Below are 14765 nucleotides of genomic sequence, written 5' to 3' on the forward strand. Positions count from 1 at the left end.
AAAATGACAGAATTTAAGCTAACTGGCCTATAGTTACCTGCTTTGTTTTAAATCTCCCTCACTTTTTTGATCAAGGAACCTACAGGCAGCCTATCAATTCTCTGCGATTTTTCAATGTCTAAGGATCATTGAAAGATGATTGCCAGTTCATCTCCTATCTCCGTAGCTTTTTTTTAATCCTCATCCCATGGAGGTCAGGGCGTTGTCAGCCTTTGACCCATTATTTTTCTCGTACTTTCGAACTAACGACAGATATTGTATTCAGTCTTTTCTTACTTGATTATTTTGTTTCTTAAAATAAATTTATTCGTGTCCTCTCCAAACAAACTAATGCAAGTACCCTTTGACCATGCTTTTAATTACCATAATCTTTCTTGCATCATTGGGTTAACCCCCCAAAAAAATTGATAGATAGTAAATACAAAACTTCAAAAAGGAATTTATAGAATCGTAATCAAAATTTATACATTCAGTATTTATTTTCACGTCATTTCATACCCTGCCACCTGTAGAACTAAATAAAAGCCGCACGAACTGCAGATGCCGTAAATTAAACAAAGAAAAAAAAGCAGAATTTGCTGGAAAAGCTCAGCCGGTGTGGCAGCATCTGTGAAGACAAATCAGAGAAATTAGAGTTAACGTTTCGGATCCGGTGACCCAAAACATTAACTCTGATTTCTCTTCACAGATGCTGCCAGGCCGGCTGAACTTTTCCAGGAACTTGTGTTTTTGGACCTGTAGAACTTTATTGATTATAACTACAATGGAAGATGCTGCAAATGGCAATATTATACGTAAAGTTATCATTATCAACGTGCCAAGCGAACTGATAATGGAAAACAAAACTGTTCAGCAGGACGAAAGTAAACGCATTGTTGTAAGAAAAAAACGGTTAGAAACATTGTATTGTTCAGTATATAACAGTAAATTCGCCATAATCCTAGCGGACTATGAGGCATTAAAGACAGATGACTGTGATAGTTTGGGTTGAGATTTACCACGCCTTAGACGAGGGCAGAAGTTGACAGAGTCTTCATGGTAACCTCAGTCTATGTGCTAATCAAAGGCACACTAATAACATAACTGCATCACACATCAGCCGCCCAGCCAACTGAGGTACCCGACTCCATGTTACCAGTTTAAGAATATGATTTGGGAATTGAAAATCGTGCAGGGACTGTTTCCTGGACCAGAAAGTATATAACTATTCCTGTCCTGCAGATCATATTCAGATAAGATTGGCGGATGGTGGAAGTCACTGTGCTGGAAGGGTGGAGCTTTACTACAATGGAAGCTGGGGAACTGTGTGTGATGATTCCTGGGATTTAGCAGACGCCCAAGTTGTCTGCAACCAGCTGAAGTGTGGACAGGCTCTAACTGCAACAGTTTCCGGTTGGTTTGGTCCAGGAGTGGGGCCGATCTGGTTAGACAATGTAAAATGTGGAACGAATGATTCTGTCTTGTGGGAATGTCTGGCGGCGCCGTGGGGTGAGAGCGACTGCAATCATAAAGAAGATGCTGGAGTTATCTGCTCGGGTGAGATTTACTTTCAAAATTCAGCACCGCTACCGATAATTTGAACAAATCTGGAGTCTGGATGAATGATAGTTAGACCTGGTAATCATTGAGCTTGGTCACTCTAGTCTACTGCTCTTGATAACAGCGGAAAATCCGCCGATCTAGTCGCACACCAAGACGATGTAGAATGAGATTTTAAGATGCAGACTGAAACATTTTAGATGAAATTCTTTGCAATAATCATTTACCGAGTGTTCTGTGATAAGAAAAATCATCAAAGTAACGTAGTTACTGTTCTGCTAGATTTTGTTTTACTTACATTTACTGGTGTGGGGAAGGAAATGGCAAGATTAACGTGCACTTTGTTCTACAGGGCATAAGGCTGTGAGGCTGCAGGATGGGGCGAACCCTTGCCAGGGCAGAATCGAGGTTTTCTATAATGGGATCTGGGGGACTGTTTGTGCTGATTCGTTTGGAATGGAGGACGCGGAAGTTATTTGTAAACAGCTCAGCTGTGGATCTGCCCGATCTGTGGAACGTGCTATTAGATTTGGAAGCGGTTCTGGACAGATCTGGCTCGATGATGTGAACTGTCGTTTGCACGATACACTCCTGTGGCAATGTCCATCTTCACCATGGGGCCAACACAACTGTAACCACCAGGAGGATGTTGGAGTCATTTGTTCAGGTAAGAACTACAAACAAAGTGCGTTTGTCTTGAAATATTTCACTAACGTTTAATATTTCTACCAATCGTAAATTTGAGATCACCCATACCTCTGCTACGTGTGTTTAAATCGGAATAAGCCCGAACACCATCACACCTGCACTAAATAACATACATGCATTGAATGCCTAGCATTTTGATTCTTTTTAAAAATCATGCAGTGTGGTGTGCCAGTATTTAATGCCCACCCCTAACTGCCCGAGACGAGGTTGTAGTGAGCTACCTTCTTGAACCATCGTATTCCATGTAGTGTAACAGTAAGCGTTCTTGTTTCCTGGATCTACTGTACTTCTGTCGCGTTTCGGAGTTTGGAAGGAAATCTCATCCTTGTTTACAATTACCTACAAGGCTTTACTTATCCATTTACCCTGGAACATCTCCAATTCTACAATTCTCTGACATTCTTGCCTCGCTCTAATTCTGACCTGTGTTTCATTCTTAACTTTATTAGCTCCACCACTCGTGACAACGCTTTCAATTGTCTATATTCAAACCATTGTGTTTCGTTACCCTCAACTCTATTTCTCTATGTCGCTGGCGTATTTTAACAGACACCTTAGAGCCTGCAACTTTGAAGACGTTATCTGTCATCTATTGTCGTTTCTCCGTCTGTACCTTAGTTTCATACGTTTTTTTAAGCTCATTAAAAGCGCAGTCTAAATATTAGGTATTGTTTCTGAAGTAATCGGTTACTTATTTTTCAGAACTAAATCCTGGGAAAATGCACGGTGATGGGGCTAGGAAGAAAAGTAATATGGAACCAGTTTCGGAAGATTTTGGTAATTGTTGATAAGGATTCCACTCATGATTAATAATAACACTAATAAAATATTCTAAATGTTGTCATTTAATATTAATAAAACCAATAGTGGCAAATTAGCTTCCGCTGTGCGCGTTGGGCCAACTAATTTAATTTTACGTAATGCTATAAAATGATCGGGACCGATGACACATTTTCTTTTGGCATATACTAACAGAGTATCGCGATCAGTGAGAGACCCGGGATCTTTAATATTGGTGCTGTCAGAGTTGCATCGTGAGTTGGACTTTGGAACGGAACAAATAAAAATATTTATCCACTTTCAAATTGAGGTTTCTCACGAAAGTTTTGTTTTGTTTTTCTCTGCAGGGTTGCGGCTGGCTGCGGGATTGAACAACTGCTCGGGAAGAGTTGAAATATTTTTCCGTGGTATGTGGGGAACGGTGTGTGATGATTCTTGGCACAGGCATGATGCCGCTGTTGTCTGCAGACAATTAAATTGCGGCGAGCCGGTCTGGACAGAGGGACAGACGCTATTCGACCAAGCAAGTGGCACAATTTGGATGGACAAAGTTCAATGTAAGGGGAGTGAACTGTTCCTGACGGATTGCCAATTGTCAGCAATGGGAGATCATGACTGTGAAGATAAAGAGGACGTCAACGTGATGTGTGCTGGTACACAATTTTAACTTAAGTCTTTATTTTCTCATTCTTAACTTTACCTTCAAATCCATTATTGGCTTCAACCACCCTCTCTCTGTGATTTAATATTGTCCTCCAAACTACAATCACCTCCCTCCCGAGAATTCACAAATTCTGGCCTTCTGCTCATTATTGCATCACTTCACTGCTGGCATGGTTTCTTCTCCTCCCCAGGTTCTAATCATGAAGTTTCCACACTCGAACACACTTCAGCACTTTGCTTACTCCGCTGTTTTACGTTCCTTCTTCAAAATAGTACTTATTTGTCCAAGTTTTCGGTCACCTAACATTTACTATAGATGTCGGTCTGTGTGAATTACTCCCTCATAATACTGTGGCGAGGAGGTTGGCGCGTTTAAAATCTAATCTGGTCGCTACATAAATGCAAGCTAGTCGTTTAATCAATATGTGGATAACACGTTCAAGGGACAACATGAGGAAATATGTTAATTTTGGGAGGAATAATTAAATCTATCTTAGTGCTATTTAAGTGCACAATTATACTTCATATTGTTCTCCAGAAGCTCGTTTGATACAAAGCGCACATACTGGTTGTGTAACCACGCTAATCCACTGAGCTACTTTTACATTTAAAGACGGAATTTTCCGAAAGGGAGATTCCTGTAGAGGATTTCACCAACGAAAGAAAAACCGTACTTGTTCATGTAAAAGCTCTGAAGTTTACATACTTCACACTCGAGACAGTTCCAAATGCTATAACCTAGAGCAGATAAGCAGTGAATGCTATTCTGCGTTTTTATATTGTAACCTGAAGTTTCACATAATTTTCCGGAACCTGAACACAATCGAACCATTTCTCGTGTCAGTGCAATAGATGGTTAATGCTAGTTTGAAATCAAAGGCTGTCCAAACATTTGAAAGTGGAATCTATTTGCATTTCTGGAATGAATTTCAATTACAGTTTTGCCTCGAGCGATAATTATAATAAACACAACTACTTTGCATTCTGCTGTATGGTTGAAGCAGAATAGATTAATAAGATGTTGCCGGGAAGGAGGGTTTAAAGCTGTCGGGAAAGGCGGATTAGGCTGGGGCTTTTTCCCCTCCGGCGTCGGAGGCTGAGAGGTGACCTCATAAAGGTTTATGAAATCACAAGGGACGGGGAGAGAGTGAACTGCCAAGAATTTTTACTCAGTGTAGGTGACTCCGGGGCTAAAAGGAGTATGGTTATGGGAAAAAGCGAAAGATTCGAAAGGGACGCGAGGGGCAACATTTCATTCAGAGGGTGGAGCATGCATGGAATGAGCTGCCAGAGGAAGTGGTGGAATGTGGGGGGGATGGTACAATTAAAACATTCAAAGGGTATCTGGACGGGTATATTAAAAGTAAGGGTTTAGAGGGATATGGGCCAAATGTTGGCAAGTTGGACTAAATCAGTTTATGGTAACTGGTCGGCATGGATTATTGGACCGAATATTCTATTCCCATGTTGTAAACCGTATCACTGTTAAACTGCGCGGAACAAAATTTCCCTGTCATTATTACATGTTTTGATTACAGGCCATCAGAAACACACAGTGCCGTTCAACCAGCAGAGACCCTCGATCTTCATTATCCCTTGCGTATTTGTTGTTCTTTTGATTGCCGTTTCACTTGTTTTGGCTGCAGAATTGCAGAGAAGCTTCCAGAAAGGTTGGTTAGTTTTAATCAAATTCCCATACTGAAAAATGGCAAGCGTAATTACCGTACATCTTGTTGATTTGCAATTCTTCATGCCTTCATAGTCTAAGCGAGTGCTTTTCGGGAAGGTCGTCATCACAAGGGAAAGATTGTGAATGTAAACTATCAGGATGTTACAAGGACTGGAGAATTTTAGAAACGAGAACACATTGCGTTTGGTGGAGTTGTTTTCTTTCATACTCAGGACCCAAAGAATTAAAGGAATGCGTGCAAAGCTTAAGGGGATTTGGTTCTGCTCAGAGGGATTTGAGGATCTGAAAATTTGGTGGGAATATTTAAAATGTAGTTAGCTGAGTACCTGAAATCTCAAATCACATGACATAAACGCTTATTGGAAAACGGACTGCGATAGTGGTGTAGGGGTAATGGAACTGGTTAGTATCCTAGGTTAATGTACCGCACTCATTGGTTCAATTTCAACTGCGGTGAAGCTGGCGAAATTTGACTTGACTAAAAACCGTGAGTTTTAACACTAGTCGTTATGATTTGTTTTGTTTTAAGAAGTCTGTTTCACCAATATCCTTTTGGGAAGGAAATCTGCCATTACCCCATCTGGCCGACGTTTGACTTCAGACTCACAGCAATATAGTTTCCCCTGCCTTATTAGGAATGGGCAATGCATGCTCAGCCAGTCAGTGAAACACACTTCCTGTTGATATCTAAAAGAAAAAAAATATATAGTGTAGCTGCTTTTCACTTGGTACAGACACAATGATCGGAATTGTTGTCTTAAATTTCTGTGATTTCACTGGTTCGCTCATTTCGTCATTATTATCCCGTGTCTTTTCCTTTGGGACTAGATTGAACATTCTCTGAAACCATACATATGCATGTCAATGTAACTGAGAGTAATTTTTTTCACTGATACGCTGTGAGACAATTATAAGAATATCGGAACAGGAGTAGGCCATTCAGCCCATCAAGCCTGCTCTGTGATGTTCTAAGGAAAAATCACGCAATCGGAAACTTTAACTCTGATTTCTGTTCACAGATGCTGCCAAATTTGCTGACCTTTTCCAGCACTTCCTGTTTTTGAATCTGCTCTGCAATTCACAATGAACATCACTGATAGTACTTCAATGACTTTTACCCACACTATTCTGCTAAGCTTTTACAGCATTGATATATTTTTAAAACCAGTCTCTCTCTTAGATATTCTAAAGTTTCAGCTTCAACAACCATATGCAGTAAATTAATCTAAAGATTATTCATTGCAATATCTGCCAAAGATATTCAATGGTGGCATGGTGGCACAGTGGTTAGCATTGCTGCCTCACAGTGCCAAGACCTGGGGTCGATTCCAGCCTTGGGCAACTGTCTGTGTGGAGGTGCACATTCTCCCCGTGTCTGCATGGGTTTCCTTCAGGTGCTCCGGTTTCGTCCCACAGTCAAAAGATGTGTAGGGTAGGTGGATTAGCCATGCTAAATTGCCCATAGTGTTCAGGGAGATATAGATTAGGTGGGTTCTCGGGGGATGGGTCGAGGTGGCATGCTCTGAGGCCTGATGTGAACTTGTTGGGCCGAAAGGCCTGTTTCCATGGTAGAGATTCCGTTTCAAGGAAGTTAAGAATAAACCAACAGTGTCTAAACAAGGCAGTTAAGGAGAGCATTAAATTGAAAGAAAAATCATATAATGAAGCCAAAGTTGCAGTTGCCTAGAAAACTAGAAAAATTAATATCCAGCAAAGGAGAACAAAAAATAATAAAAACAGACAAAAGACCCTATTAGAGTGAACTAGAAGGATTATCAAAACTGACAATATGATCTTCTTTAAATGTATTAGAAGGAAGAGAGAGATCAAAATGGACTTAGAGCCCTTTGCAAATGAATGTGGGAAGCATTTTTTTATGGAACAACAAAATGTTCGTGGAATTAAACAAATATTTTGCATCAAAATCCTCAAATAATTGCAGATGGTGGAAATAAAAAAAAACATACATTTCCAGACACCTCAGCTGGCCTGTCAGTATCTGTTGACAGAAAGCAGACTTAATGCTTCCATTACAATACCCCTTTTTCAGAACATCAGTGTTCTGCATCGATGTGTTCGGGGGAGGAATTAAGTACTATCACCAAATCTAAAGAAGTTCTAGTGGATAAACCAAAGGGGCTAGTGGTAAATACATCCCCTGGTATTGTTAGCTTGCATCACAGCATCCTAAGAAAGGTTTCAACGGAGGTAGTGGATGCATTACTTATAACTTGCCAAAAATCATTGGATTCTGGAGAAGTACCAGAGGATTAGAAAGCTGCTAATGTGATAACCCTATTTAAAATGGGAAAGAGGTAAAAGGAAGATAACTATTACCATTAGACTAACATGCATTTGAGAAAAGTACTGGAAGCAAGTTGTAAACAAATAATCGCAGAATGTTTGGAAAATCATAATCTAATCTAACTGAGTAGTGTGTCTTCTTGACAAGAAAATTGTTAATAGAATAGATGTCTAAAGTTTGGACTTACAGAAGGTGTTCAACAAAATACCTCACAAAAAGTTTACTCATAAGATAAGAGCCCACAGTGTTGGAGGTAGTATATTGGCTTTGGATAGAGAATTGTCTATATCCATGTGCTGACCCTCACAAGCTCCTAATGTTTACAGTGTGAAACATGTCACTCACACCAAGGTCCAGTACCCCTTCTGGACATCAGGTAGTCAGAGCAGGGTGACTTATCCACTGTTCTCTCATTTAGATTAGTTAGTAGCCCTACGCATAAAATTTCAAGAAGAGGCAACACATCTAAGGATTGAGAACAATTAAGATTTCAGGAAATAAGGACAGAAAGATTTCTCAAGAGGAGAAAATAGAGCATGTGAGTAAAATTCACCAAGTAAATAAAAACTTGGTATAAAGACTTCTATAGATATGAGAAGAGAAAAAAATGGTAAAGTCAAACGTAATTCACATATTGTCAGAAGCTGGGGACATTGTAATGGGGAAACAAAGAAGTGGCAGAGGAACAGTCCACATGCTTTGACACTATCTCCACAAAAGAGGGCACAAATAACCTACCAGAGGCATTACAGAACCAAGGTCTTGTGAGAATGGAATTGAATGAAATCAGTATTCATAAGAAAATAGTGCTGAGAAAATTAATCAAGGTGAAGGATGACAAATCACCAGATTTGTCTTCATTCCAGAATACATTGTAAAAATTGCTTGCAATGCAGAACATCTTCCAAAATTCTGCAGACAGTTCTGCAAGGGGTGGCAAATGTAGTCATGTGATTTAAAAAAGGAAGGAGATGCAGCACTGTGTGGTGAAATCTGAATTTGTGCCCTTCACTGTGAAAAAAAAGTATTATTTAAAATGGAGATGCTTTGGGAAGCACGGATAAACAAAGTGATATAGGTACCCTTCTACATATGTCAATGAAAACAACCAGCAGATTGAGAAAACAGTTGCTAAGGCAAATGGTACACTGGCCTTCATTGTAAGATGATTTGATTTAAGAAGCAGGATAAATTCCGACAGTTGCATAGAGCCTTGTTGAGACTGCAACTAGGGTAATGCAATAGCACCGTTTTGTCCTCCCTACCTAAAAAAAGACACAACAATGGTGTTCCATAGAGGTTCACTGGGCTGATATTGGGGATGGAAGGACTCTTCTCTGCGAAGAGATCGTTTTGAATGGCTTGTATTCACTTAACGTTAGAAGGATGAGTGGGGAACTTTTGAAATGTGCACAGTTCTAACAAGTTGCACAATCTTCATGCAGGAAAGATGTTTTCCTCCGTTAGGGGATCTCCAATCAGTCTCAGGCTATTGGGTAGACTAGTTACGACTGAGGTAAGTTTTTTTTTCACCTAAAGGATAGTGAACCCACTGAAATCTGTACCACAGAAATCTGTAGGAGCCAAATTATTGAATGTAATCAAGAAAAAATACAGTTAAACTTATAGATTTTAAAGGCATCAAAGGGGCTAGGGAGAAAGCAGGAAAATTAAATTTAGATAGAATATCACTTTGATTCTATTAAATGTTGAAGCAGGCTGGAAGTGCCAAATCACCTGGATCTGCACCCTATTCTCTGTTTCTATTCTGTATTTGTCTTTTCCACAAATCAGTTTGTGGCTGTTGCCACTTAAGTTTTCTTTTCTCACTTGCAAACATGTATATAATTCTGCTGAAAACAAATAATGTTGCGCTTCTTAGCAAGGGCGTTATTACATGTAAATATTCCGACTTCTTACCTCCTCAAGTCCACTTGGGAAATATTGGATTCTTTCACAAATTTGAAGTAAAAAATCAAGATTTATTTAACCCTTAGTCAGCTAAGTACCAGTTACTGGATTGCCAATTATATATTTCTTCAGTCATTTTTGTCTACCACTGTCCACTCACCTTTTATCCATCCACTGGTCGTGGGAACTCAGTGCCATCAACAACTGAATACACAACCGGAAAGCAGCTCAAAACACTGTTAAGAATAATGAACGATTTACGAGAGATACAAATGACTAAAACTGAAAAGTACTGAGACCAAGGGTAGAGGTTCAAAGTATATAGAAATAGGAATGGTGATCGTAATTCTTGTGTTGGCTTCTTCAAAACAATATGTCACGTAACCTCGGTCAGCGATAGAAGACCTAGGCTACTTATCCGAACAATAGATCCCATATTTCTATTGTAATGCTCTGAAGCTACCCCAGTCAACCTATTCAGCAAAACAGGAAACAGAGAATTCTTCAGAGTCTTGCACTCTTTGGGAGCAGGAAATTTGAAATTAAGAGGATACATGAGAATAGAAATGACTGTTATCTGCCAGGCAGCGAAACGAGAGATCGAAAGAAGGTAGATAACAAAGTGTGGAGCTGGATGTACACAGCAGGCTAAGCAGCATCTTAGGAGCACAAAAGCTAAAGTTTCGGGCCTAGGCCCTTCATGAAGGTCTAGGCCCGAAACATCAGCTTTTGTGCTCCTAAGAGGCTGCTGGGCCTGCTGTGTACATCCAGCCCCACACTTTGTTATCTTGGATCCTCCAGCATCTGCAGTTTCCATTATCTCTGATTGAAAGAAGGTAAGTGGATTTGAGGGACACACCTAATTCTTGATCCTTGGCAATTTATGATGTGGTGTCCTTTGCTCTACAGCCAACAGCAACAGACAATATGACACCACTGGACTTCCTAATCCTGTTTACGAAGAGATTGAGGTTCAGGAGCATAGAGCAGGTGCAGGTGCAGGTAATTAACTTTTAGTTTCAGTCTATGGTATCTTTCAATTTTAATGACATTTGTATTTGAAGATTACAATGTATTTCTTTTATAGGTTTGCACTCTACCAGTTCACTTAACAGTTTGGAAAATTCTCCAGAAAGCGAGTTACATGAATATGAAGATGCAAACATGGAAGGTAAGCTAATGTGGCGTCTTGTCACACGCCTTCGTTTTCGATTCCCAGTCAGGTTAAGATAATTTATAAATGCAAAACAATCTAGCAATAGAGTGCCTTTAGTATAAAATGTGGTAATTAACACAATAGCAATCCAAAATTCCAGTGCTAATTCTCTTTGTCCCATAAAACTCAATGATGCACGCTGCATCATGGGAAAGATGTTAATTATTTAGTTGTGTTCCCAAGCAATAACTAGAAGGATTTTATTTAGATATCCATATGAAAACCATTTGAGTTCACCTGTAGATAACTGATCACTGATTCCAATATTTAGGTTTTCAACGAAATTTTCAAAAAGTACAACTACATCATTATTTCGATGTAAGTTTTAATATTCCGAATGCATTTGCAATCGGCAGTTAGAATTGACAAGAGATACGTGAGGATATCCCCCCAGCATAAAACATGCACCTGTAGAATTTAACCATAAAAAATGTAAAGTACAAGTCATGGAGTTGGTGACTCACCTCTTTTGTTGCATTTTCGAATAAATCAAACCCATATTTATTTAGAAAAGGCAATTTTTCTGACTTATTCAGTGTGTTTCACTGGAGGTGACAATAAGTGGAAATTAGATCACTCAAATAACGTAATTTGAGTTATTAGCCGAGGTAGCAATCGTTAAATTGGTAAAGAGAAAGATAACATGGTTTGATAGTAAACCAACTCATAATGCAAAAGATTTATAAATATCTTTTGTAAGCACATAAAAAATGCACGCATTATCTTGTGGCTACCTTGACTATAATAAGCTGAATGTAACTGTTTTCTTTATTAGATTCACTCACTCTTTTTGATGTTGAATTTGGAAGACAATATGATGATATTCAGTAATTTGAGATGGATTACGAAGAGCTACAAACACTTCAGCTTCTTCCAAGATGTCTCATGTAAATTGTATCGTCATCATTAGTTATGATTGTTTATTTTAATGTTTATGTTCCCATTTATTTTAACCAAATTGTGATATTGGAAATGAAAAATTTAATGTTGTTAATTTGAAATCATTAAGGAAGGAAATTTTTCTGTCAAAATTTGAATGAAATAAAATGGGGCAATAACTTGCTGAGAATGATAAATTTGAACATGTTTTGATGTCAGTCGCCAAATTGATGTTAAAAAGATTTAACTGGGATTGATTTTATTGTGGCATAATGTTGCAGTGTCCATATATGCATAAATGTTCCAGGTATCCTTCTGGTCAGTGTTCAGAGGAGACAAAACAAATATGAAGGTTGGCTCCATGGACAAATTCTGCACGTTTATATGATTAAATATTAAAGCTTTTCAAAATGTCACTTATGAAAATGACACAAATCATTAACATGTACTCAGCAATCAGGAGTAGAAATTAATCTTTTTTTTCAAATCAATAGAAATGTCCATTTGCCAGGCATTTTGCTTTTACTCATTCCCATTTTTAAATATAAAACATTTTATTCTGAAATGTTAGAATAATTTCAGAGGCACCAATAATACATAATATTTGGTGTTCTCAATTAAAATAGTTATAATCCTTTGTTGAGTCAGTGATGGCTGAATGAAGACATGGAGTAATATTACTTGGTCGTAAACCAAATGGCAATGCACTGGATTCCTAAAAAGTTAGCAAACTATTCTAACTACTTTGTGGTATAAGTTGAGTGTGATAAGTTCATTACACCAACCAATTTTCCCTTTTTTTAAAGATTCATTTAGTTTGTTCACTGCTGAGTTTGGAAGAAAATATGATGACATTTAATAATTTGAGTTGTGATGACTTTCACCACTTGTGTAGCCAAGAAAAAAAATCTCATGTTGGTTAATTATGCTTCAATTTTGAACTAAATGTTTAATGTTATTGTAATGACACATGCAGCCTGTTGTAAAATAGCTAAATGAATTAAATAATGAATGAAATGTGACCTTTCATTCTGAGCATACTCAGTCTGATCTGGTTCTATCCTGTCGTGCAGTTTATAGATCGTTCCTTGCAAATATGTTAATTATTGCCTTATCAAAGTGTTAACAATCTTGAATTCTATCTGTTGGACTGATTCTTATTAACTGTTCATTTCTAAAAGAAATATGTATTTAAATCGTTGGAGAGTTTTCTTCTGTTCACAACATGTTTGGGAAAAACACTTTGTCATGAGGAAAGTATCAGTCTCTACATCAATACCGGCATTTACAACTGCGGATCATGAAGATGCAATAGAATGATTCTAATGGAATGATGCTGAATGAATAACAAACCTGTTATAAAATAGTAGTTGTAGAACTGCAGGTCCATCAAACAAGCATGAGATAACAAATTAAATGTGCAACATAAAGCGTTTATCCAGTGAATGAATCAAAGTAACTGATTTTTAAAAATCTATCAAATTATTTTAAATAAAGCTACATTTTAGCGCTGTTATAGTTTTATCAATTAAAACTGTTTGCATGGGAAGAGGCAGTGGTAACACAAAGGTATAAATCTGCCTTTTGTAGTTCGCATTTACATTCATAAAGATCCAATATGGGAATACAAATATGTAATGTGTTTCAGGAATAAAAATAAAGTTGCTGGAAAAGCTCAGCAGGTCTCGCAGCATAACCTGTTATCACTTCCTGTTGTCTTCAGCCTTATCCAACACATAGCATACATATATGGAAAATTTCGGAGAAAATGGAACACCTTCTAAATTGTGTATTGTTAAAGTCATTGTCCTTTTGGCAGGGAGGGATCTTTGATCTCATTTTGGAAACAGTCATTGGTTTTGAACAGAAAGTCTGATGTTTAGTTACACAATTGAATTGAACAGGAGGCTAGACATGATGCAATGGGGCCACCACCACCATCGTCTGCATTGTCAAGCACTTCCTCATTTTCAGTAACTTCTCCTCTGACTCCTCTCACTTTATTCAGGTTAAAAGCACGGCTATGGGTATCAGGAAAGGCTCCAATTATGTCTGTCTCTTTGTGGGGTACTTGGAACATTTCTTGTTCACTCTTACTTGTCCTCCTCAAACACAGCTCTTTCGGTGAAAAGTTGATGACTTCATCAGTGCTGCTTCCCTTTCTCATTATGAACTGAAAAAAAAATCAATTTCACTTCAAATTTCTTCTCTGATGCCACCTTCACCTGGTTCACGTCTGACACCTCACTTCTCTTCCTTGACATCTCTTTCCTTTTCTGGGGATAGGCTGGCTACCAATAGCCATTACAAGCCATCTCGCTCCCATAGTTACTTGGACTATACATTCTCAAACAGTCTTCCTGTAAGGACTCCATCCCATTTCCCCAGTGTTTCCATCTCCGTCGAATCTGTTGTGATGATATTGCCTTCCACACTGGGGCCTCAGAAATGCCCACTTTTCTCTGCAACTAAGGATTCTGTGCTATCACAGCTGAGAGGGTGTTTAGCCATGTCTAGTCTATCTCTAGTCTTACCCCTTCTCTTTCTTCCCACAAATACAGTAGGGTTCTGTGACCTTTACATAGCAGCCCACCCATCCTCCTCTTCTAAAGGCTTGTAAGCAACCATTTCCATCACTTCCAATGGGATGCCACAAATAAATGGACATTCACCTTTCCTTCCGTGCCAGCTTTCTGCAGTGACCTTTGACTGTGGACAATTTGGTTCAGTCCTCTTCATTTCTAACATCTCCTTATATTCTGAAATCACCTTCCTATGCAATTGCAGCTTGTGTAACACCTGCCTCTTTACCTCCTCCCTCCTCAGTATCCAAGGCCCCAGAGATACCTTCCAGGTTATAAAGTATTTCATTCTGTCCAGTCTATTGTAGCCCCTTTCAGAGTCCGATTTCTATATTGGCAAGACAAAATGAAAATTGGACGATTGGTTCACAGAATGCCTATGTTCTGTTCGTAGAAATGATCCAGAGCTTCCAGCTACCTGCCATTTCAATCCACCACCATGATCCTACGCCAACATTTCTGTCAGAGGCCTGTAGCAGTGTTCCAGTGAGC

At 38.7% G+C, this 14765-nt stretch overlaps 1 protein-coding gene across 1 annotated transcript in view; it reads left to right on the forward strand.

Annotated features, from left to right (window-relative positions):
- The first annotated feature begins 1995 nt into the window (after positions 1 to 1995).
- The window catches only part of LOC125457763 (deleted in malignant brain tumors 1 protein), a 91032-nt gene continuing 78262 nt past the window's right edge, over positions 1996 to 14765 (forward strand). The window contains exons 1-5 of the mRNA XM_059650837.1: positions 1996 to 2206; positions 2950 to 3024; positions 3375 to 3680; positions 10506 to 10598; positions 10684 to 10767. Of these exons, the coding sequence (XP_059506820.1) occupies positions 1996 to 2206; positions 2950 to 3024; positions 3375 to 3680; positions 10506 to 10598; positions 10684 to 10767 (769 nt within the window). The remainder of the gene's footprint in view (positions 2207 to 2949; positions 3025 to 3374; positions 3681 to 10505; positions 10599 to 10683; positions 10768 to 14765) is intronic.

The sequence above is a fragment of the Stegostoma tigrinum genome, chromosome 14 (assembly GCF_030684315.1).
Source record: "Stegostoma tigrinum isolate sSteTig4 chromosome 14, sSteTig4.hap1, whole genome shotgun sequence".
NCBI lineage: Eukaryota > Metazoa > Chordata > Chondrichthyes > Orectolobiformes > Stegostomatidae > Stegostoma > Stegostoma tigrinum.